The sequence below is a fragment of the Neomonachus schauinslandi genome, chromosome 10, assembly GCF_002201575.2.
Source record: "Neomonachus schauinslandi chromosome 10, ASM220157v2, whole genome shotgun sequence".
Classification (NCBI taxonomy): Eukaryota; Metazoa; Chordata; class Mammalia; order Carnivora; family Phocidae; genus Neomonachus; species Neomonachus schauinslandi.
This window is the reverse complement of record NC_058412.1, coordinates 59,403,350-59,430,280: the sequence shown is the minus strand read 5'-3', so window position 1 is coordinate 59,430,280 and position 26,931 is coordinate 59,403,350. Positions and strand designations below refer to the sequence as shown.

General features: G+C 39.8%; 1 protein-coding gene across 1 annotated transcript in view; it reads right to left on the bottom strand.

The window, feature by feature from the left end:
• The window catches only part of USP34 (ubiquitin specific peptidase 34), a 263,530-nt gene extending 237,401 nt beyond the window's left edge, over positions 1 to 26,129 (bottom strand). The window contains 1 exon segment of the mRNA XM_044918540.1: positions 26,021 to 26,129. Coding sequence (XP_044774475.1) covers positions 26,021 to 26,063 — 43 coding nt within the window. The 5' untranslated portion in view covers positions 26,064 to 26,129.
• Positions 26,130 to 26,931: the final 802 nt, after the last annotated feature.

The window sequence follows — 26,931 nt, the reverse complement described above, 5'->3', positions numbered from 1 at the left end:
TTGTTCATGAATCAGAAGAATACTGTTAAAATGTCCATACTATCCAAAGCCATCTGTAGATTCAATGCAATCCCTCAAAATTTCAACGGAACTTTTTACAGAAATAAAAAATTGTTAAATTCAAATAAAACCACAATCCTCAGAACAAAGCTGGAAGCATCCTGATTTCAAACTGTATTACAGGAACGCCTGGGTGGCTGAGTCAGTTAAGCGTCTGCCTTCAGCTCAGGTCATAATCCCAGGGTCCTAGAATCAAGTCCTGTATCCAGCTCCTTGCTCAGCGGGGGCCTCTCCCTCTCCCTCTGCCTGCTGCTTTCCCTGCTAGTGCCCTATCTCTCGCTCTCTCTCTGACAAATAAATCTTTAAAAAAAATAAATTAAATAAGTTTAAAAAAAAAAAAAAAAAACTATATTACAAAGCTGTAATAATCAAAACAGTATGGTGCTGACATAAAAACAGACACACAGTCCAAAGGAACAGAATGGAGAGGCCAGAAACAAGCCCATGCATATATGGTCAATTAATATTTGACAAGAGAGCCAAGAATACTCATACATGATGTTGGGAAAACTAGATATCCACAGGCAAAAGAAAAAAACTGGACCTTTATCTTACACACACAAAAATTAACTCCAAATAGATTAAATACTTGACTGTAAGATCTAAAACGAAGAACACAGGAAAAAGTCTCCTTGACACTGGTCTTGGCAATGATTTTTTTTGGATATGAGACCAAAAGCACAAGCAACGGAAGTAAAAATTGACATGTAGGACTACATCAAACTAAGCACATATGCACAGCAAAAATAACAACCTATGGAATGGGAGAAAATATTTGCAAATCATTTATCTTTATAAAGGATTAATATCCAAAATATATAAGGAACTCATACAACTCAATAGCAAAATAATCAAATAACCCACTTTAAAAAATGGGTAAAGGGGGGCACCTGGGTGGCTCAGTTGGTTAAGCGACTGCCTTCGGCTCAGGTCATGATCCTGGAGTCCCGGGATCGAGTCCCGGGATCAAGTCCCGCATCGGGCTCCCTGCTCAGCGGGGAGTCTGCTTCTCCCTCTGACCCTCCCCCCTTCTCATGCTCTCTCTCTCTCAAATAAATAAAATCTTTAAAAAAAAAAAAATGGGTAAAGAATCTCAATAGACATTCTCCCAAAGACCTACATATTGGGGCGCCTGGGTGGCTCAGTCATTAAGCGTCTGCCTTCGGCTCAGGTCATGATCCCAGGGTCCTGGGATCAAGCTCCACATCGGGCTCCCTGCTCCGCGGGAAGTCTGCTTCTCCCTCTCCCTCTCCCCCTGCTTGTGTTCCCTCTCTGGCTGTGTCTCTCTCTGTCAAATAAATAAAATCTTAAAAAAAAAAAAAACAAAGACCTTCATATTGCCAACAAGGTAAGTGAAAGATGCTCAACATCACTAATCAGGGAAATGCAAATCAAAACTAAAATAAGCTATCACCTCATATTTGTTAGAATAGCCATTACCAAAAGAACAAGTAATAACAAGTGTTGGGGTGACGATGTGGAGAAAAGAGAATCCTTGCTCTGCAGGTGGAAATGTAAACTGGTACAGCCATGAGGTAAAACAGTAAGGAAGATCCTTAAAAAATGCAAAAACAGGGGCGCCTGGGTGGCTCAGTGGGTTAAGCGACTGCCTTCGGCTCAGGTCATGATCCTGGAGTCCCAGGATCGAGTCCCGCATCGGGCTCCCTGCTCAGCAGGGAGTCTGCTTCTCCCTCTGGCCCTCCCCCTCTCATGTGCTCTCTCTCTCTAATAAATAAATAAAATCTTAAAAAAAAAAAAAAATGCAAAAACAGGACTACCATATATGATCTGGCAATCCCAAAGGAAATTTAATCATTTTCTCAAAGAGATATCTGCACCCCTATGTTCACTGCAACATTATTCACAATAGCCAAGAAATGGAAGCAACCTAAGCATCCACTGATGAATGAACAAGGAAGATGTGGTATACATATAATGGATTATTCAGTCATACAAAAGAAGAAAATCCTGCCACTTGGGAGACCAAGGATGGACCCTGAAGGCATTATGCTAAGTGAAATAAGTAAGACAGAAAAAGACAAATATGGTCTGATCTCACTTATTATATGGAATCTAAACAAGCAGAACTCAGAAAAAGAGAGTAGACTGGTTGCCAAGGGTTGGAGAGTGGGAGAAATGGCAAGATGTCGGTCAAAGGGTCCAAACTCCTAATTATAAGATGAATAAGTTGCTGCAATCTATTGTACAGCATGAGGATCATGATCAACAATACTGTACTATACGGGGCACCTGGCTGGCTCAGAAGAGCATGCAACTCTTGATCTCGGGATCATGAGTTCGAGCCCCACATTAGGTGCAGAGGTAACTAAAAAAATAAACAATACTGTATTACATACTTTATACATTTATTTATATATATACATATATATATATATATATATATATGCAAGTTACTAAGAGTAAACCTCAAATGTTCTCGCCACTAAAGCAAAAGAAAAAAAGATAATTACATGAGGTGATGGATGTTTTAACTAACCTTGTGGTAATCATTTTGCAATATATGCATATTATCAAACCATCACATCATACACTTTAAACTTACACAATATCAGAGGTCAATTATACCTCAATAAAGCTGGGGAGAGAAAAGCACATCAGCAGTTAGAAGGATTGTGGTTGGTAGAAATATTCAGTTGTGGTGATGCTTACATTTATCAAAATGAATAAAACCATACATTTAAAACTGATAGTTTGTTCTATGAAAATTATACACCAATAAAGTATATTCAAAAGTTCTTTTTAAAAAACATCAACTACAAAAGACCTCACCTGAATTCTAATTCAAATTTTATTTTTAATAGTTTTAAAGATTTATTTTAGAGAGAGAGCACCAGTGGGAGGGGCAGAAGGAGAGAAAATCTCAAGCAGACTCCACCCTGAGCATGGAGTCCAACTCGGGGCTCAATCTCATGACCATGAGATTACAACCTGGACCAAAACCAAGAGTCGGATGCTTAACCAACTGCACCACCCCAGGAGCTCCTCTAATTCAAATTTTAAAGGGAATATTAAACAAAAATCTTTAACTTTAGACTATGAGGGAAATCTGACTACTAAAGGTTTCATGTTAAGAAAGTTTTCTTGGGCAGCCTGGTGGGCTCAGTTGGTAGAGTATACGACTCTACCATGGTATCTACCTTGGTATCAGGGTCATGAGTCTGAGCCCCATGTTGGGGGGCAGAATTTACTTTAAAAGAAAAAAAAAAAAAGAATGAATTCTTAATTTTTTAACTGTGACAATGATATTGTGGTTATTTATTTTTCAAATATTTGTCTTTTACAGAACTATACTGAAATATATACAAGTAACATAGAATACCTGGATTTGCTTCAAAGTTATCCAATGGGTGGAGAAGGAAATGGGATAGCATACCAATGAAACAAAACTGTCCATGAGTTGGTTAAGTGTTGACTGAGCAATGTTTACATAAAATCACTGTCACCTTCCTTCTCCTCTCCTACATGATTCTATATATGTTTAAAATTTTTTTTTGAAGAGAGGATTTTTATTATTTTTTTTTTAAGGATTTTTATCTATTTATTTGACAGTGAGAGCACAAGTAGGAAGAGCAGCAGGCAGAGGGAGAGGGAGAAGCAGGCTCCCCACTGAGCAGGGAGACCGATGTGGGGCTCGATCCCAGGACCCAGGGATCATGACCTGAGCCAAAGGCAGCAGCTTAACCCACTGAGCCACCCAGGTGCCCCTTTATTATTATTTTTTTAAAGATTTTATTTATTTATTTCACAGAGAGAGATAGCAAGAGCAGGAACACAAGCAGGGGGAGTGGGAGAGGGAGAAGCAGGCTTCCCGCTGAGCAGGGAGCCCGATGTGGGGCTCGATCCCAGGACCCTGGGACCATGACCTGAGCGAAGGCAGACGCTTAACGACTGAGCCACCCAGGAACCCCCTATGTTTAAATTTCTATAATAAAGTTAAAAAAAATTGCCAACTATACCAAAAAACAAGAACAAAAACCACATAATCAAAATCAGAGGGAGGGCGCCTAGGTGGCTCAGTTGGTTAAGCATCTGCCTTTGGCTCAGGACATGATCCCAGGGTCCTGGGATCAAATCCCACATCGGGCTCCCTGCTCAGCAGGGAGTCTGCTTCTCCCTCTGCCTCTCTCCCCTACTCTCCCTCTCTCTGTCTCTCTCTCAAAAATAAATAAAATCTTGGGGCGCCTGGGTGGCTCAGTTGTTAAGCGTCTGCCTTCAGCTCAGGTCATGATCCCAGGGTCCTGGGATCGAGCCCCACATCGGGCTCCCTGCTCTGCGGGAAGCCTGCTTCTCTCTCTCCCACTCCCCCCTGCTTGTGTTCCCTCTCTCGCTGTGTCTCTCTGTCAAATAAATAAAATCTTTAAAATAAGTAAATAAATAAAACCTTTAAATTAAAAAAAAAAACAGAGGGAAAGAATTAGATAGAAAATCAGATATTAGAGTCATGAGACCTGAACTTTATAACAGAAATAATTCAAGGTATCAAGTGATAAGATAAAGAATTTCAGCAAATTCTGAAAACTATTAAAAAAGAAATCAAGGGCATCCGGGTGGCTCAGTCATTAAGCATCTGCCTTCAGCTCAGGTCATGATCCCAGGGTCCTGGGATCAAGCCCCGCATCAGGCTCCCTGCTCGGCGGGAAGCCTGCTTCTCCCTCTCCCACCCCCTCTGCTTGTGTTCCCTCTCTCACTATGTCTCTCTCTGTCAAATAAATAAATAAAATCTTAAAAAAAAAAGAAATCAAAAGCTTTAGAACTAAAATATACAGTAATTAGAATTAAGATCTTAACAGATGGCTTTAACATTAGATTATATGTAGTTTAAAAGAGGATCAGGGAGGGAGTGCCTGGCTGGCTCAGTAGGTAGAGCACATGACTCTTGATCTCAGGGCTGTGAGTTCAAGCCCCACAAAGAGTGTGAGATTAAAAATAAAAGTTTTCGGGGCACCTGGGTGGCTCAGTCGTTAAGCGGCTGCCTTCGGCTCAGGTCATGATCCCAGGGTCCTGGGTTCAAGCCCCGCATCAGGCTCCCTGCTCCGCGGGAAGCCTGCTTCTCCCTCTCCCACTCCCCCTGCTTATGTTCCCTCTCTCACTCTGTCTCTCTCTGTCAAATAAATAAATAAAATCTTTAAAATAAATAAATAAATAAATAAATAAAAATAAAAGTTTTCTTAAAAGGATTAGGGAAAGGATTAGGTCAAAAATAGAGCTTAGTACAGAAACACAAATGACAAAAGGATGGAAAACACAGAAGAGATCAAGAGAAACAAGGAAGATGAAAAAGCAAAGCATTTTTGTAAATGGAATCCCAAAGGGTAATGAAAGCATGAGGCAGGAGCTGTATCTGAAGAGATAATGGCTTCCAAAACTAATTTTTTAAAAACTTGAACCAGAATAATGAATCCCAAGCAAATACAAAAACAGACACATCAGAGTAAAATTGTTGAAATCCTAAGACCTAAGACAAAAAGAAAAACCTTAAGATCAGACGAATGAAGAAAAAACTTACCTTCAAAGAAGCAAAACTGAGGGCTGACTTTGCAGAAGAAACAATTTAAACCAGGGAAAAAAAAAAAAAAAAGAATGACTTAATGAAAGAAGCAATGGTAACTGCCAATCTGTAATTCAATACCCCATTTCAGGGTGTGCTTGTATGAAAATGCAAGCATTTCTCTTCATTTTAGAAGACAAGCAAATACTGGCAAAAATCAACAGCAGAACCACACCAAAAGAAACGCTAAAAGAAAAATGATCCCAGAGGGGCGCCTGGGTGGCTCAGTCATTAAGCGTCTGCCTTCGGCTCAGGTTGTGATCCCAGGATCCTGGGATCGAGCCCCACATCGGGCTCCCTGCTCTGCAGGAGGCCTGCTTCTCCCTCTCCCACTCACCCTGCTTGTGTTCCCTCTCTTGGCTGTGTCTGTCAAATAAATAAATAAAATCTTAAAAAAAAAAAAAGAAAGAAAATGATCCCAGATAAAAACCCAAAGATGACATAAAGAATGAAGAGCAACAAAAAGGATAAATCTGAGTATTAACTTTATAAATTAATAAGGTCTTAATTTTTAAAATCTAAGTAATTAAAACACACTACAACAGCAGTATAAAAAACAGGAGTGGGATAAATGAAATTAAAAGTATTCTATGGCCTGCTACTCAAAGTGTGTTCCAAGGACCAACAGCATCAGCATCAGCATCATCTGGAAGTTTGTTAGAATGAAGAATTTCAGGCAAATTCCAGACCCCTAGAGTTGGAATCTGCATTTTAAAGAAAATCTCCAGGTGACTCATATGTACATTAAATTTCCAGAGGCACTATTCTAAAGTCTGGAAAGTAGTAAAAGTACTAACACAGATTGCAGTGTGAGAAATTCACATAATTAAGAAAGGTTCTGATAAAGAGGCAAACATGATAAATAAGAACAAGATGAAGGATTCAGTTTCACTTTTGTTGAAATTTCAGATAGGAAGATACTTAAATAGAAATGTCTAGCACGAAATTAAGGATATTAGAGTAATGCTTCAAAAATTGGTCAGGTTAGAAATATACTCAAAGTTGTCTAAAAGATGATACAATCATGGTAGTAGATGGAATCCTTACTTCAATTTCTTAATAAAATACATAGCAAAAGACTAAACCTTGGGTAATCACACTTAAAGAATTAGAATAATATAAGCCAGAGTAAAGAAGAAGAAAATTTTAGGGGCACCTGGGTGGCTCAGTCGTTAAGCGCCTGCCTTCAGCTCAGGTTATGATCCCAGGGTCCTGGGATCGAGCCCCGCATGGGGCTCTCTGCTCAGTGGGAAGCCTGCTTCCCCCTCTCCCACTCCCCCTGCTTGTGTTCCCTCTCTCACTGTGTCTCTCTCTGTCAAATAAATAAAATCTTTAAAAAAAAAAAAAAAAAGAAGAAGAAGAAAATTTTAATATGCAGCCCAGCAGTTCTCCAACTTTTTGTTTTTAGGATTCCTTTACATGTTCAGAAACTGAAGACTTCAAAGAGCTCGTTTACAGTTTCTTTCTTTCAATATTTATTGTGTTATTTTATAAACAATAAATTCATTGCCTGTTTTCTGTTATTCAAAAATCAGTGGCATGAGTGACAAGTTTCTAAATTTTTTTTTAACGGTTTTTTTTTTATTAAAGATTTTATTTATTCATTTGAGAGAGAGAATGGGAGAGAGAGCACGAGAGGGGGGAGGGTCAGAGGGAGAAGTAGACTCCCTGCTGAGCAGGGAGCCCGATGCGGGACTCGATCCCGGGACCCCGGGATCATGACCTGAGCCGAAGGCAGTCGCTTTAACCAACTGAGCCACCCAGGCGCCCAGTTTCTAAATTTTTAAACATCTCTTCAGGGTTTGGCTTAATAGAAAACAGTTGGGGGGTGCCTGGGTGGCTCAGTCAGTTAAGCGTCTGCCTTCGGCTCAGGTCCTGATCCCAGAGTCCTGGGATCAAGCCCCGCGGCGGGCTCCCTGCCCAGTGGGGAGCCTGCTTCTCTCTCTCTCTCCCTCTGTCCTCTGGCTTGCGCTCCCTCTATCCCAAATAAATAAAATCTTTTAAAAAAGAAAAAAAAAACAGTTGGATTCTCATTAACTGCTTCTGCCTTCTCTCTGTTGCCATATATTTTTAGTGAAGTGTACGAAGTCCATTCTTAAAATATATGAATATGGAAATAGAAGTATTTTAATAGCTTTATCAGATAATTTTTGATATTCTTCTTTGATGTTACACCAAAACTCAGTGACTGTTAATTTCTTAAAGATTAAGTTGCAAAATGAAATCTAAAACCGTATCAGTACTCTTGTTACATTAAAATCCATTGATTGATCTCGCTCCCTGAATAGAATTTTAGCCCATAAATGTTTCTGTAACATCATGCAATGGTGTTATCAAAAATACTAAATTACTAAATTATAGAGATCTTTCCAATGTTGACATATTTCATTACAGAATATCAAAAAATTACATCATTAATATTCCCCTCAATCTCATCAAAACTCTATTGGGCAGCTGTCAAACTCACAGTGACAGGTACAATTTTTCCAAAATTTTAATTTTTTCTTGAAAGCTCAATTTTATCTCTGGCAACTAACACTGTCTTTTTTGAAGTGACATGCTTGCTTCATTCATTCCAGAAAATGTCTGCCAAATACCCAAATCTAGATAACCTTTGAGTCAATCACTCTTTCAAATAAAAATCGTTTTGTTTCATGAAAAGAGCAGCTTGTTCGGCTTAAAACTCAATCATATGATTGCACTTCCTTAAGACAACCATCTCACACTGCAGTATGTAGAAGAAACGCTTTACATGTACTTCTCATTTCATCACAGCATATAGGAAGAAACGTACACAAGCACTGGGATTTAATAAAATTAATTATTATTGCTTCATCAAGGACATCACTTGCCAAACAGCAAGTGCTTGGCAGTGAAGATTAACTAACTACTTAGTGCCACTAATGTGGGAAGCAAAGGCAAAAGAAAAATTAAATTTCCTTACTACTTACAACCCATTGACAAGTCCTTGAAACAGGCAGAGTGACATTCCTTTCCTCTAGGAACACAGCTGCCTCCATGTTGACACTTTGCTAGGGGCAAAAGGCAATCGTAGCTTAACATTATCCCAACACCTCCCCCCTCTACGCCCCCCCCCAACCTGTAAGTCTTCTTTAACATATAAAAACTCCTTTGGAAACTTCCTTTCTCTCTACCCCCACAAGATATATGTTGACAATCATCCCCCAAGCATATGAGCCACCGATATATATCTGAAGGGTCTCATGACTAAGATTTTATTAGACAGTAATAAACGACCTTTTCCTAACAATAGCTAGCCCCCTCAAGGTCCTGGAAACCTTGCTTCCAAAATTCCTTAGAGACTTAACGCTGTCCCTAACTCCATCCGAACTTGAAAGCATATAATCAGTCACTCCTCCTGACCCCAGTACAGCTCTTTCTGCCCATGGGTCCTGTCTTCATGCTTTAATAAAACCACCTTTTTGCACCAAAGACATCTCAAGAATTCTTTCTTGGCCTTAGCTCCGAACGCCAACCATTTTCTACATCACCACAGCCTTAATTCCCGCAATGTGGCCAGCAGTTCTATCTACCTTGCCTCTGAGCTATCAGTAAAAATATCAACCAAAAGGCAAATAATGTCTTACCTCTCAGACCCCCTTTAAAGCCTCCTTGAGACCCTCAAGGATCCAGAGATCATACTCAGAACCACTGATGGAGCCAAATGAAGGTAAAGATTTAATAAAGGGGTATATGAAATAAAAGACATCCTGATTGAAAAGAGGGAAGTAAAACAGAATTGAGAGTTTATTACTTGGAGAAATAAATCCATGTATCTGTAGTTAATTGATTTTCAACAAAGGTACCAAGACCAGTCACTAGAGAATGTCTTTTCTACAACGGGTGTTACAACAACTGGACAGCCTCATGCAAAAGAATGAGGCTGAACCTTTACCTCACACTATGTACAAAAAATTTGACTCAAAATGGATCAAAGGACTAAATGTAAGAACCAAAACTATAAAATTCTCAGAAGAAAATAGGGTAAGTCTTTGTGACTTTGGATTTGACAATGGATTCTGGCAATGAATAGGACACTGAAGTACAAGCAACAAAAGAGATAAACTGAACATCATTATTAAAAATTTTTGTGCAGGGACATCTGAGTGGTTCAGTTAAATGTCTGCCTTGGGCTCAGGTCATGATCTCAGGGTCCTGGGATCAAGTCCGGCATCAGGGTCCCTGCTCAACGGGGAGCCTGCTTCTCCCTCTCCCGCTCCCCCTTCTCGTGCTCTCTTCTCTCTATCAAATAAATAAAATCCATGGCGGGGGGAAACCCGTTTGTGCTTCATGGGCGCCTGACTGGCACAGTTGGCTGAGCAACTGACTCTTGATTTCAGCTCAGGTCCTGATCTCAGGGTTGCCCAATATCAGGCTCCACGCTTAGCGGGGAGTCTGCTCAAGATTCTCTCTCTCCCTCTTCCTCTGCCCCACCCCCTGCTTGCCCTCTCTCTCTCTAATAAATAAATCTTAACAAAAAAATTTGTGCTTCAAAAGACACTACTGAGAAACTGAAAAGATAATTCACAATATGGGAGAAAATATTTGCAAATCCTATCTAATAAGGGACTTATGTCTAGGATATATAAAGAACTCGTACAAATAAGTAATAAAAAGACAAGTAACAATTAAAAAGTGAGCAAAGGATCTGAATGGTTATTTCCCCAAAAATAAACAAAACTACAATGAGATACCACTTTATACCCACTAGGATGGCTAGGATAGTCAAAATACCAAGTGTTTGCCTCCGTATTCCCATCCATAAAAAAATCGCACCAAAAGAACAAATATTGGTCAAACAAACCAGTGCTGGTGAGGATGTGGAGAAACTGAAACCCTTATACACTGCTGAAGGGAATAAAAAATGGTGCAGCACTATGGAAAACAATCTGGCAGTTTTTGAAAAAGTTAAATGCAGTTATTAGCTGACCTAATGATTCCACTCCTCGATACAGACCTGAGAGAAATGAAAACGTTAAGTCTACAGAAAAACTTTTTACACAAAGGTTCACAGAAGTATTACTCATAATATCAAAAAGAACCCAAATATCTATCAACTGATGAATGGATAAACAAAATGTGTTATAACCATACAATGGAATATTATTCAGCCATAAAAAGGAATGATCCAGCATGGATGAACCTTGAAAATGTGCTAAGTAAAAGAAGTCAACCACAAAAGACAATACACTATCATTCTATTTATATGAAATGTTCAAAATAGGCAAATACATAGAGAAAATAGATTGTTGCTTAAGGGTGGGAGGATGGAGGATTCAGGGTGACAGTTAAAGGGTATGGAGATTCTTTTTGAGGTGATGAAAGTATTCTAAAATTGACTGTGATGATGGCTGCATAACTGTGTGAATACAGTGAATTAAGATGTACAGCTGGGATGCCTGGGTGGCTCAGTCAGTTAAGTGTCCAACTCTTGATTTCAGCTTGGGTCATGATCTCAGGGTCATGAGATCTAGCCCCACATCAAGCTCCACGCTCAGTGGGGGAGTCTGCTAGAGATTCTCCCTCTCTCCCTCTGCCCCCTCTACCCCACCCCCCCACCCCACTCGCACGCACACTCTTGCTCTCATGCTGTCTCTCTAAAATAAATAAACCTTTAAAAATAAATAAAAGGTGGCATTTCAAATCACTGGGAAAAAGAAAGATGCTAAGACCACTGAGTAACAGTTTGGAAAAGCTAATGTTAGATCCCACTCTGTAACTTAGACCAAAATAAATTCTAGACAGATTAAAGATTTAATAAATCCATTAAAGCTAGAAAAATTAATCAAATATCTGATCTCAGAGTGAGAAAAGCCTTTCTAAATAGACCACTCAATATTGTAACTCAGGAACCAAATATGTCCATACAAATAATGCAATCATCCTCAATATCCAAACTCTTGCAGAAACCAAAGAGTTTGAGATAGCAACTATATCCTTTTTCCCCTATTATATGGATTTTTTTAAAGATTTTATTTATTTATTTTACAGAGAGATAGAGAGCACAAGTAGGCAGAGTGGCAGGCAGAGGGAGAATACCAAGCAGGGAGCCCGTTGTGGGACTTGATCCCCAGACCCTGGGATCATGACCTGAGCTGAAGGCAGACGCTTAACCGACTGAGCCACCCAGGTGCCCTTGGATTTTTTTTAAATAGAACATCTAATGCAAATAAACAAGCACTCTCAAATACCACTGATGGGGTATATATTAGTATAAACTTTTTAGGTTTTTAGCCATCAGAAGCCTTAAAATTTTTTTCCTTTAGACCTAGAACATGATCCAGATTTCTATACTCAAGGACATTTTCACCGCTTTTTGGTTCTGGGGGGAGGGGGGTTAACTGGAAAACACTAGTTAAATATGTGTTATATTCAAAGGCTAGAAGTAGGTTGCCATTAAATTTCATTCTTAGACATAAGGATATGAGAAAATGCCCATTTAAAAAAAAGCAAACAGTACATATGAACTCATTTTTACATATTCACAGAAAATTAGCTGGAATGATACTATATACTAAAATATATACTAAAATTTTAACAAAGTGATTATGAATGTTTTACTGATGTACGTCAGTATTTTTTTTTAAACTTCCCACGATGATCACATATATCACAACCATAAGCACCAAACAATTAAGTGAAACAGGGAAAGTATGGGTCATTGTGAAAATTATAGGAAAAAAAAAAAAGAAAGAAATTAGAGAAAACCAGGAGGCCACTGGTGATCTGTGACAATATAGTTTTTCGGCAAAAGCAGCAGCCAGATTTCAGAAACTTCAGGAGAACTTAAGACACTGGAGGAAAAAAGAGACAGCTTAAAAGAGTAAGGTCCTTGAGGAATATAAGAAAGTAAACCAGAGACAATTCTTTGTGAAGTTTCAAGAAAGTCATACTATGCTTACTATTCCTACAAAACTTTACTGAAATAACCATTTCTCCAAGTCTAATCAGTTAGAAAAAAGTTGCTCAAAGATCAACTAAAATTCTATCAAATTCCCATGAAGCCTGAACTCCTCCCACTGCGCCTCAGGATTTTATGTTCTTATGGAATTTACCATTTTCCTTCTCTCTCTCTCTCTCTCACATACGAACAGTTTTTCTTACACTGGCACTTTGTTAAGTGTTTATATGTATTATCTTACTACCTTAATTACACTTGATAGAGATTTTGTGAGGATTAAGTATCATCCTCATTTGAAGGCATTAAGAGGTTAAGGAACTTAACCAAAGCCAGAGATCTAATAAATGACAGGAATAGCATTTTAACTCAGGTCTAACAGATTCCAGACATCAATCTCTCAACCACCATCCTACTGCCTCATCTTTATTGGACTCCAACCTTCCTTAAGAGGAAATATACTTCTAAATGTATTTCTGTATCTACCACAGCGTCCAGCACAATGCTTTACACACGTTAAACGTTAATGTATTTTTTATATATTGAGTATTTAAATACAGAGTGAAGGTAATAAAAAAAGAAAAAGTGAAGGTAAGACACACAAAATAATGTATTCAGTAAATAGAACATTAAGAAATCGTTTTCAAAAAAAAAAAAAGAAAGAAAGAAATGGTTTTCAACTTGCCAATTTGGGCCCAGCAAAAAGGCTCCCACAAGAAGGGTACAGAGGAGGGCCATTCTGCCATCAACAAGAAAGTGACTACAGAACACACCATCAACATTCATAAGTGCATCCACGGCGTGGGCTTCAACAAGTATGACTCCCAGGCACTCAAAGAGATCCAGAAGTTTGCAATGGAGATGAGAACTCCAGAGGTGCACAGACACTAGGATCAACAAAGCTTTCGAGGCCAAAGTAATAAGGAATGTCCCATACCATATCCGTGTACAGATGTCCAGAAAACATGAAAATTCACCAAACAAACTCTATACACTGGTTACCTATGTACAAGTCATCACTTTCAGAAATCTACAGACAGGTCAATGTGGATGAGACCTAATCCTTGATTTCAAGTTACAAAACCACAAAAAAAATGTATTAAGCTTTCAGTATAGCATAATGTACCATGTGTTTGCTGCCCAGAAACAATCTCACCTTCTTCATGGTCACAACATGCCAAATTTCCTTTTGGGAAATATTTTTTTTAGCTATGAGGTTTGGGTGGGATCAGCTTCGGGAATGGGTTAGGATTAGTTTAAGCCAACCAAAGTCCATCCACTCTGAGCTCTACTTCAGGAGTAAGTCCAATGACATGTAAGCCAATGATACATGAAATGCCATTTGCCATCGAGGTTTTGGAAAAAGCTTCCCTGTTCTTTTATACAGGTTTCAGGAAAGATTCTTTCTTTTCCTCTGTGTAATATAAACATGATTTCCAAACAGTGTGGTATAAAGATGGTTAAGGAGCTATTTCTACTACCAAGAGAAGGGCCAAACTGAGTTCGAACCAAGGAAGCAGAGAGAGCAAGCCAAAAAGGAATGAAGTCTTGATAACATTCTGAACCCACAGATTAAGAGTAGACCACACCCAAACACAGCACACACCTGAACTGTGTAGTTATAACTTAGGCGGGAAAAAAAAATTCCTTATTTCCACCAAAGGAGCTGTTCTTTTCTTTCTGGTCCTTGCAACAGAGTCCTACCTGGTTCAAAAAGTAATTCCCAATCTTCCATTTTTAACCCATGGGTGTAAATATCAAGGGATACTCAGAAATTAAAAAACACACACCATGACAAAATTAGGGTTTTTTTCATTTTTTATCAGTGGAGCACCTTTTTATGAGTGGAGGTGGTAAGCAGGATGTCACAAAAGGATTAGGATTGACAGTATATAAAATATCCAAGTGGATTCGGAAAGCAGGGAAAACCACCACATCCAGCCTACCCTTGACTTCCATTCCATTACCCAACTACAGTGATCTTAAGATTTTTCACACATTTTAACAAATAAGTATTGGGGCGCCTGGGCGGCTCAGTCCTTAAGCGTCTGCCTTCAGCTCAGGTCATGATCCCAGGGTCCTGGGATAGAGCTCCACATCAGGCTCCCTGCTCCGCGGGAAGCCTGCTTCTCCCTCTCCCACGCCCCCTGCTTGTGTTCCTTCTCTCGCTGTATCTCTGTCAGGTGAATAAACAAAATCTTAAAAAAAAAAAAGTACTGATCCTAGTATGTATAAGCACTATGAAACTTAGTTAATATGACAGATAGTTGCAACCACAGAATTTACAGTCTTATAAAATGAAAAGACATAAAACAAGTAAACAAAAAGTAAATACCTAACTCTAAACTGTGGTAAGTGCTACGAAGGTAAAGAATCAGAACTACTTCAGGGGCACGTGGCTGGCTCAGTCAGAGGAGCATGAGACTCCTGATCTTGGTGTCATGAGTTCGAGCCCCACGTTGGGTGTGCAGATACTTAAATTAAAAAAAAAAAAAAAGAACCAGAATACTTTAGATTGGATGTTCAAGAAAGGCCTCTGTGAAAAAGTAACATTTAGGTTGAGACTTGAAGGCATAGTAAGGTGGTGAATTCCAGGCATATATAAAGGCTCATCATGGCAGCAAATAATATCTGTGAGAGAAGCAAAGCAAGGGGATGAGGTTAGCAGTGGCTACATCACAAATTGTGGTAAACCATTTCACTCCCCTCATTACCAACAACTATTCCAAGCAGTTAAAGGCCCAATTCAATCTTCCACCTTCCTTGAAACCTTGCCTAATCCACTTAAACCAGAATTAATCTCTCCATAGTTCCTTTGTCAGTTTTTCATGAATTTTCCACTTCTACAGTCAAGCTTCTCAAAAAAAAAAAAAAAAAAAAAAACCAACACCAAGTTTATTGGTGAAAAGTATAAGGAGCAGAAGGAACTAAACTCTAATCCTACCTTTGCTACTTAATAACTATGTAGCCGTGGCCAAATCATTCCATTTCTCATGAGTTTTCTGAGGTTCAATGAACGTATATGAAATTACACAATGTTCACAATAGCTTCAGAAGTATATTATCATCAGTGTGTCCTATACAATTCAACACAGTATTTTAACTGCACAAGTACTGCAATATCACCTCCTGTAATCTGCACACAGTATACTTGTAATACTTGAAGAGTTTCAGGTTGTGTTGGCTTTTGGAGCACCCATTAAATATTGTTAATGGTTGTCAAGACTTTTTTTTTTAAAGATTTTTTATTTATTCACTTGAGAGAGAAAGAGAGAGAGCGAGCAGGCAGAGAGGCTGAGGGAGAGAATAAGACTCCCCGCTGAGCAGGGAGCCCAACACAGGGCTTGATTCCAGGATCAGGAGATCATGACCTGAGCCCAAGGCAGAACCTGAACCATGTGAACCACCCAGGCACAAACAGCTACACCCTGTTCTCCCCAAAAGAAACCTTACATAGAACCCCAATCTATAAAACAGATCAAAATGAGCTTTTCATTTTAAAAAAAGGGAAGAGGTTCTGAAGTCCCCTTCACTCCCTTGAAATAGGGACAATTCCATTCCAAGGAATAGTTTTTAAACCAGAGATCATTACTGAAAATCCTGAAGAGGAAAGAATTAAGGACAAGATCCTGTGGCTTGCCACGAGTCAACCCTCTAGAACAACAACAAAATACATTTCTTCTTTTCCGCCAGGATGGCATCAGATTCTATCACATTGATGTAATCAAAAAAGGTCATACCTATAGTAGCATTTCCATGTTTTACCATACTAGTTTCTAAAGCAAAGAAAAAAAAATGACATTTGTTTAAGTTACTTAGTGCCATGCCAGTTTTTTTAATCATCATTTCACTCTCGGTATACTAAGTGATTATTCAGTAGTGGAAAGTTTTTCTTGTATTTCCCAAAATAAGGGGGAAAAAACCTTGCCAATTTCTGCTCTCCAGGAAACTTAGCTAAAGCTTCACAATCACACACACCATGGCTCTATCACCTTCACTGGATGCAATCTGCCCAGACTCGAGATTTTAACTCTTAACACCACTAACAAAACTCTCATTATTCCTCACCAATCTAGAGATTAGATTCCCTTTTTTTTTTTAAAAAAAGATTTTTATTAATTTATTTGACAAAGAGAGACACAGTGAGAGAGGGAACACAAGCAGGGGGAGTGGGAGAGAGAGAAGCAGGCTCCCCACGGAGCAGGGAGCCTGATGCGGAGCTCGATCCCAGCACCCTGGGATCATGACCTGAGCCGAAGGCAGACGCTTAAGGACTGAGCCACCCAGGCGCCCCTAGATTCCCTCTTAATATATGATTTATCCTACAGGTTTGGAGACTCCTCTTAGAAGGGAAAATAGAAACAAGGTACCATTAGAATAAAACAACCTTCTGCTGACCACCATTATGCCACTCTACCAAACAGTGTGCCCACTATCCCCTTAATGATACTCTTTTCTTTGAACACAACTTCAAAATCCCTATTTGTCTTAGTGTTTTCTTTTTTTTTTTTTTTAAAGATTCTTTATTTGTTTGAGAGAGAGAGAATGAGAGACAGAGAGCATGAGAGGGAGGAGGGTCAGAGGGAGAAGCAGACTCCCTGCCGAGCAGGGAGCCCGATGCGGGACTCGATCCCGGGACTCCAGGATCATGACCTGAGCCGAAGGCAGTCGCTTAACCAACTGAGCCACCCAGGTGCCCCTGTCTTAGTGTTTTCTTAAATCCAAATTTATTCTGAGCAGCATTCTTATACTTCTACATTCATCATTGGTTACTGAGGCTTTCTCAGTAACCAGAATATGGTTCATGAGTCTGGAAGCAAAATTCCCCAGAATAAATATTACCTATTTTCCTATTTTGTCTTATGGTGGTTTAGAACGAGCACATTGCTAAATTGCTAATGCACATTGCTAGAAGAGCCCCACAGACCTAGGAGTCAAACACTTTAAGACTACAAAGCCTATTTACTGATGCTCTATTGTTAAGTTTTAGCGTAACTGTCAAATTCCCTTCCAGACATGCTGTATGAGCTACTCAGTAATTTGACTTCACAGACCATATTCAAGGTAATATTCAGACAATAATACAAAGACTTACAAAAACCCAAATGCCCATCAAAAGAGGACTGGTTAAGTTACAGTAGGACCAAACAATGGAATACTACACTGAAGCCATTAAAAATTATAATGTCAGCACATATTAACATAAAAAGATACCTACATCTTAATAAAAATGATACAGAAATATAGAATAACATGTAATTAGCTTTTGGGGCGGCTGGGTGGCTCAGTCGGTTAAGCGACTGCCTTCAGCTCAGGTCATGATCCCAAGGATCAAGCCCCATGTCAGGCTCCCTGCTCAGCAGGAGTGTCTGCTTCTCCTTCTCCCTCTGCCCCCCCCACCCCCCACTGTTCATGCATGTGCGCTCTCTCACTCTCTCTCAAATAAATAAAATCTTAAAAAAAAAAAACCATGTAATTAGCTTTTTACATAAAATAATGTGTATAAGGAAAGTTATATATAAGGAAAGCAAGAACGACTTACAAGATATTTATTAAAACATGGACAATTTCTTTGGTAAGCAGAGTTTCAGATTTTCCTAATTATCTTTATTATTTTCTATTCTATTTTTTTTTTGGGGGGGGGGGCAGGTTTCTTTTCCAGAAACAACAAAGCTACTTGCATTCTTTTGAAAAACACTAAACATCCTGGTAGAGAAGTAATTAATGAAAGGCGTTAGGTTTTCTCCTGCCACCAAACACTACAGATGACACTTGCCCAACATGTTCCAAGAACTTATGCCAGATTATAATGAAGCACTCAGTTTCTGGCTGAAGTATGCTGTAGCTGATGATTGTATCATATACATTGCTTTTTATTACCTTATTCATGAATCACAAGGAATATGCTCCAATACAGGAAAGCTCATTAAGGCACATTACTTGAAACAAAACTCTTTTGCTTGAACATTAATTCAAATGTATGTATAGGGGAGACAGTGCCAAAGGAGCTCTAGCTTCGGTACTGGAAAGCCACCACAGTATTATCTTCTATCTGTTTATGGAGCTTCCATGTCAAAAGTTTCCACAAATTTGCCCCAATTCTCTTCTGCAAACAGCCGCCTCCACTTCCTCAATGTTTTTGCTCCCTCCCATCAGCTTCCCAAAGCACCCACTCTAGTTCAGCAGCTCACAGCTACCGGGCTCTTTGGTTCAAACATTCTGACAGGAGAAATCTGACTGACCAACAGCAGCCCCACCAATCCATCAGGTCAGGAGTCTATCTAGAATCCAATCAGCAATGGCTAGAGAAGTAGGTTCTTCCAAGGGATATAAGCAACCTAAGTTTTCTAGAAGAGGTTATGACCAAGGCAGGAAGAGAAATCAATCTTCAACCACAGTAAGGAAAGTGCAAGAAGAGGCCAGGTTTATACCACATCAATTGTCAATGAACACACACACGTGGAGAATGTTTTTAACTTCTATGGGATTTGAGAAAAAAAAAAATCTCATTAACAGGTGTTAATCACATTAAAAGGCAAAACGCCCAATTGCTTTCCTGGTATATACCAAGTCCTAAATAAAAGTAATTTAGTCAAAGTTCATGTCATGGACACAAAGCTCACCACCTATGTAGAAACAACTAATTTTTGCCTTTCTGCAATGCATATTAATTTAGAAAATACTTGCTTAGGGCGGGTTTTTTTTTATAAGCATACGCCTATTAATTCAGGAATAAGGTAATAAAAAGCAGTATATATGATACCTATAGCATACTTCTGCCAGAAACTCTCATATCTACAACACTACTGATTAGGGGCACCTGACTGGCTCAGTCAGTGGAGCATGTACTCCTGATCTTGGGGTTGTGAGTTCAAGCCCCACATGGGGTGTTGAGCTTACTTTAAAAAATATAGGTCATTACTGACTATAGGCCCAAGAATATTGATTTAACTGGGTAATCACATCCTTCCTCTACAAAAACCTTTCATTAACTAAAATGTTTACCTATTCTTTTTTTTTTTTAAGATTTTATTTATTATTTAACAGAGAGACACAGCGAAAGAGGGAACACAATCAGAGGGAGTGGGAGAAGGAGAAGCAGGCTTCCCGTGAGCAAGGAGCCCGATGCGGGCCTCGATCCCAACCTGAGGTGAAGGCAGACATTTAACAACTGAGCCACCCAGGCGCCCCTAAAATGTTTACCTATTCTCTATAAGGCACTATATTAGGGACTGGGAAAAGAAAACATGGCCCCTGACTCTAAGGAGTTCATCATCCAGCAAGGAAGGCTGATGTTAAATTTAAAAAAAAAGAAAGAATAAGAAGGGCTATAATGTAAGTACATATTCTAAACTAAAGGATATTAGTTATTTTAAGAGAGGTTGGGAAAAATTTAAGAAGGCCTCACCAAAAAAAGTGAGATCTGAAGCTAGGAAGAGGAGTTTGGGCCAAACTGTGCTATGATGTATGTCAGGCTAAGAAGTTAGTATTTTATTCTTCAAGCAATGAAGATCTATGACAGTTTAAGCAGATAATATGATAATCATATACTGTGTTTTAGACAGGCAACTCTGCAGAAGAAGCTGCACAATATAAAACATTTGTTCAAGACCTATAATTAAAAATACCCAAATGAAAAAGAAAACAAAAAAACAGGGAAGGGGCACCTAGCTGGCTCAGTCAGCAGAGCATCCAACTCTCGATCTCAGGGTCGTGAATTTGAGCCCCACACTGGGTATAGAGACCACATTTAAAAAAAGGGGGGGAGGAGGGCAGGAAAAAATGTATGTGGTGAATATGACCAAGGGTTAGTAAGTGTACAACTCTTGTAAGGTAATTACACAAAACATTAAAACTTGAAAAGTAGAAAAAGAACACAGGCACTGTATTAAAAAATGCAAACAGCCAATAAAAGTACAAGTGTTCAAACTTACTAGTAACTGGCTATTACAATTTTCACCAAAATAACACTTTGTCAAGGATAACATTCAGTACAAGTGCCCACATTGTGCAGACAATAAAGAATGGAAATCAGTATATCCTTTCTGAAGAGCAGGTAGACAATACAAACAAAAGTTTATATTTTTGACACAGTGATAACTTCTAGAAATCTACCTAAAAAACAGTAATGTAATTAAAAGATTTATATACAGGATGCTCATTTGCAGCATTATTTATAACATAAGAACTGGAAACAAACATACAATAGGAAAATATTAAATCCTGCACAAAATGAAATACTGTACAGACACAAAAAGTATGTTTTCAAAAAAGGTTAATAAGGAACATGAGCAAACAAAACATTAGGTGAAACTAGAAACATTAAACATTAGGTGAAGCTAGATATTAAACTACATATATCTCATTCTTAGAAATGTAAATGTGTACCAAAAATATTTCAAAGCATCAACAGGAATCATCACTGGATGATTAGATTTACAGTTTTCAGTATCGCTACAATGAGAATATACAACCTTTATAATTAAGAAAAAATTAAAGTAAAAAAGAGAAAAGCGGCTCAACCCCTTTAGCTAGGGTCTGTCACACCTTGGTCAAGCCATTATTGGAAAGTTTCTTTCTCTTTCTGAAAATGTAAAAATTATTATTAATACACACTATCTACACATTACAAATACTTTTAAATCAGATATATAAATACTATCATTAAACATACAAGAATGTTAACATGTTTCATGAATACAGTGCTAAAGCTCATTAACAGTTATCACTATAATGCAGATAACTTACCTAATATACTGCATGTTGGTAGTGCTTTATGGTTACTAAGTTATACTATAAAAATATACGAACTGTAATCATGAATACTACTTCACATATTAATTGGTTAAGTGATACTTAACTAGATCACCAAGTAAAAATTCATAATTTGGGACTTTGTATTGTAAAATCAGATTTCCAACTTTAGGAATCACTTAGAATTTTAGAATTATAGGTCAACCAAAAAATACTGTTACTAATGAATTAATTAATTAGTGCCTATATACTTGTAATATCAAAAAAACCCTCTAGAAATGCATGGTTTATTAAAGGACTCATTGCTAACAATATTTAGATTCCATTCAGCTACTTAAGGACAACCGCTCTTAAATTCCTACTAAAATTACAATGGCATTATGCCCGAAGTTGTGAAAATACATAAAAATATACTAATTTTTTATTCTGTCAAACAGTATACTCACAATAAGGTCTTCCATTCAAACAGATCATCATAAAGTTTACACAGCATAGCGTAACTAGTAAGAGCATGGCCTTTTTAGCCTGACCTGAGATTAAGTCCTGTTTAAATCCTGGCTCCACCAAATATAGTCATGTGACTCTAAACAAGTTATATAAACCCTAAATCTTGGTTCTCTTATCTGAAAAGGGTGACAGGAGTACCTACCTCAAAGAGTTGATAAAGTACTCAACACAAACTGCTCATTAAAGTATTCTGCTTTAAAAATAATGCAAACAATTATTCTGCAAATACTGTTATCACAGTATCCTGAGTTCAAGCTTAGATAGGACTACTAACTAAGCAAGTGACAGGTGATCTTTACCTGGCAAACCACTTAGCCTTTCTGAGATTCAATTTCTTTACCTCTAAAACTTAGATACCAATACTTGCTCCTGCCCATCTTCAAGGATAATGAGGAGGGACAAATAGTCTACTTTGTTTAAGTGCTACATTTGGTAAACTGTAATTCACTAAACACACCCATAGAATAACATTTACATTTAAAGCCATTTCAGTCTTCTCTCAGAGAAATTTACTGAGGCAAATAATGACTTCAATTTACTACTGAGATAGCTATGGTGATGGCCCAAAGCATAACTTCAGGCCTCCAACTTCTCAACACCCAGAAATGCGCTGGACTTAGTAAACTGGTTACAAAAATAGCTAGAAAAGCTGCAAATATACAAATTCAACAGAATAAACAAAGGAATATACACTTAAAATTATTTCCTAAACTGAATGCAAACCCACAAACTGATAGTAGCCAAATTAACTCAATACATTCCTCAACTGAATGCAAACCCACAAACTGATAGTAAACAAATCAACTCAATACATTCCAAGCCTTTAAAATGTCCTTATTAAAAATAAAGCACTGAAAGGAAAAGAGAAACTTAAATGTTAGTATTGTTGAGATTGGTTATTCTAACACTAAAGCCAAACATTATTTTGAAATGTAATTTTAAGTTTTTGGCTATCTGTCAAGACTATTTAAAAAGGGGATGTGGGGGTCCTTATTATGGGGTTCTTAGCCTGGTTCCTTGGACAGGCTTCAACAGGTCCTTAGAACTGCAGGCAAAACCATGCCTGTATACCTGTATGTTTCCATGGTGAGAGTTCACAGCTTCAGATTCTCAGCAGGACTAGAAGTATAAATGGTAATATTAATTCTCTCATCAAAAACTGATGACAACAGCAGACTATTTACAATCTTTTGTGACCAACTTTTATTTTTTTTTATTTTTTATTTTAAAGATTTTTATTTATTTATTTGAGAGAGAGAATGAGAGACAGAGAGCACGAGAGGGAAGAGGGTCAGAGGGAGAAGCAGACCCCTCACTGAGCAGGGAGCCTGATGTGGGACTCGATCCCGGGACTCCAGGATCATGACCTGAGCCGAAGGCAGTCGCTTAACCAACTGAGCCACCCAGGTGCCCCCAACTTTTATTTTAACTAAATTACGGTCTGCCAGATTTTTAAATAAATATTTGAAGTCCCTACCGTTATCAAACCCTCTTTGCATATCAGATAGAAAGTAGTACTATCCGGGGCGCCTGGGTGGCTCAGTCGTTAAGCATCTGCCTTCGGCTCAGGTGATGATCCCAGGGTCCTGGGATCGAGCCCCACACTGGGCTCCCTGCTCGGCAAGAAGCCTGCTTCTCCCTCTCCCATTCCCCCTGCTTGTGTTCCCTCTCTATCTCTCTCTGTCAAATAAATAAATAAAATCTTAAAAAAAAAAAAAAGAAAGTAGTACTATCCGCATTATGTCTACCCTTTCACTGAAAGCACAAAATTTTTACATAACAATGGTGTGTCCAGGCCAGGCTTCTTTTAAGTTTCATCACTGTTGGTAAATTTGACAAGAAATAGGTTTTTGGTATTTTTTTTTCCTCTTGGTTAAACTCTCATGGGAGCTATGTTGAGAGATGAATTCTGAGCACATTATTTGGGGACTTAAACTCTGAATTTCTGGATTCAGAGTCCAGAGTGCTAACCATTACACCATGGAACCCCGCATTAAACTCTGAATTTCTAATCCAGGATGAGCTGATGCTCATCTTCGCACAACCTCTGGGGGAATAAAAGTTTAGACTTAATAGTTATTGTGAGCAAGATTTCAAGAAAGACCTATATAACCTACTTCAATTCAACAGGTTTTATCAAGTTCCAACCATCATGATTCTACCCAGTCGTGGATAAATGTTACTATAATGAGATAAAGTAAGACCCTCTGTTCTCAAGAAACTTAAGCCTCTTATGTTTAGAATACAAGAACTATAGAAAAGAACAATGAAAACAATTTTCAGTCTACAGGGGAAAAAAATCAACTTGTAATAGTTTGGTATAACCTACCAATAAAATTGCTAAGTAATTAAAAAAAAAAAAGGATGCATCATTGTGAGATTAATGTTTAGGAGGCAAATTTTTAAACTGAGCTTTAAAGGAAATATTAAGAAATTGTCCTAAGTATTTTGAGAGACCACCGGCTTATACAAATAGAAAATCCTTATTTGTTCATTAAGACAGGTTTCTTAGAGGGTCTGCATGGCCAAATTTTGTGAACCTGGTTCCACTAACTGTATATAATTAAAGGTAATAAAAGTTAAATTCTACTTCAAGATTCTCTACATTTTTGTTTCCATAAATCCACTGCATTTTTGAGTGCTTCTAAACAAAGTTCTAGGGGTTTCCCAAAGAATTTTCAATAAGAACTTTCATCATCTTTTCAAAAGATTAAATAGAGATTAACAAACTTTAGTTTCTTTAGATACTCTGTTTAAAGGCAGTTCTTCTAGTTGAGTTTAAAATAACTTAAATCGCCAAAAAATTATTAAAAGCAGTTTGTTCTTCTATTAGAGAGCAAAGATAGGCTTTTCCCAATTTAATAAAACCATAATCACACAACTTATATCTGATATAAAATAGTTTACTGAAGTAAGTACCAAGGGCTTTACCTACATAATCACCATATCATAAAACACCTGCACCAAAAGTTTCTCAAGATAAATACAAATAACCTTAAAATTCTAGGAAAATTTAGAATAACACAAACATTGGAAAGTCCAGTTTGAATAAGTGCAAAACCTGCTTCCACCTGTCAGAAAGTAAACACACCGTTGAAAGTAAACTAGAACCATTCCACTTTTATTATTGCCTTGGGTTATTGAAGTGAAATTCAAGCACATAATCAAGTAAAATTCAAACACAAACAAGATGATACATTTTATAAACCCCGTCTTAAAGAATCGTATTAGAAAAGAGGTAGTCTGGAAGTTTTGGGAAATATCAGAACATAAATCCAAAACCCACATAAGCAGTTCGTAAATGAGCATTTTCTCAACAATCAAGTTTTTGTAATCTTTGATCTAATGCACCTCAACCAACTAGGCCTTTGGGCCCTGAAATAGTGAACTTGCAATACAGCTTGTTTCTTTAGGCTCAAATACTATCTTACAAGGGTCGGAAATAAAATTAAAAAATCTGGCCAAAAAAAAAAAAAATCAGTGTACGCTCTTTAATAAAAGTATAGGAATAAGGCCTTTCATTCCAGGAGACAGGCCATGACTATCCCGGGATGATTATCTGTAGTACAGTGCTCTCCTTAATAAAATTTACTGCTACAACGACGAATGGTACACTAAGAAGAAACACAATAAAAAAAAAAAATAGGTATTAAGGTTCCAATCATGACTATCACAGTTCATTTTCAGCTATTTCAGGGCTGGCAGAAAGGTTTAATACACCCACACACACCCCAAGGGAGGGGAAAACCACCAACCTCCTCCCAGGGAGTTTAATGAAAATTAGCAGGTAAAAGAGGCCTCCTCAGCAGCACGATGAAAATCAAAGAGGGCGGCCGAAGGGTTCGGACTGCGGAGGAAAGCTTCGTCCTCAGACCCCACCTCCCTTCACCTTCCCGGCAGGACGAAGGAGGCGAAGGCTCATTAGCGCCTTCGTTAATTGACACCTGTAATGAGGAAACTTTCCGAGAGGTGAGACCGCCCAGGCGCGGCCTGGCCGGAGCTCCGGAGCGGCCCCCTCTCGGGCGCCCAGGTAACCGGGCCAGGCTGGGCCCGAGGCGCCGCGGCGGCCGCGCCACCGCGCACCTTCCCGGGGCGCTAGGCCCGCACGCCGCCCGGCTCGGCCGTCGCCTCCCGCAGGCCGCGGCAGCCCGGGGAGCTGCGCGGGGCCCCCAAACTGTGCACCCCCATAGGCCGCCACCGCGGCTACTTACTTTCATTTAACACCTCCACCAGGTCTGCGCAGTTCTCGCACATCGTTCGGCCGCCGCCCCCCCCCTCCCCCGCTTCGGATCGCACTGACTGATCCCGACCGGCGGGGGGGAGGGGAGAGAGGCGGAGGAGGGGGCCGGCCGGCCGGCGGGGCGGGGAGGCAACGAGGGCGGGCGGCGGCGGGGACGGGGCGGAGAGCAGGAGTATGGGGGAGGGGGCCGGCGGTCCCCGGAGCGGGCGGGGGAGAGGAGGGGGGCGAGGGGAGGTGCGCAGGCCGGAGGGGCGCGGAGGCGCGGGCTGCGGGGAAGGGGGGGAAGGACGGGGGGAGGGGAGAGGGAGGGAGGGAGGGGGCGGGTGGGGAGAGAAGCAGCAGAGTCACTTCACCGACCAGACGCCGCGGCCACCGCTGACGCCGCCGCCATTTTACTAGAGCGTTCGGGCTGCGCTCGGCTCTTTCCGCCCGAGCGAGGGAGCCGACGAGAAACGCCTCGCGCTCTCATTCCTCCGCCTCCCTCCCTCTCTTCGCCTCCCGCCCTCCCACCTTTCCCTCCGCATACACGCCGCACGCTCCACACCCCGCCGCGGCCGGCTCGCCGCCCTCCCTTTCCTCTTCCGTCCGGCCTCCCCGCCCTCGGTCCACCCCCTCGGCGCGCTCGCCCACCCCTCCCAGCCCGGATCTCTGTCAGCGGCCGGAAGGGAAACACGAAGCCAGCGCGGCCGCGGGGGGAGTCCGGGTGAGTAGGAGAAGATGGCGGAGACACCGAGCGGCCCGCAGTTGCGCGGCGTCGCCCACCGCGTTCCACTCTGCGGGCTGCGAGGTTTAGCGAGCGCCGGGTCACTCGCGCCGCCCTGTTCCCCGCCCTTGCACTTCGCCATTTTTCCTCCGGGCCCACGAAGAGGGATTGGTGGCGAG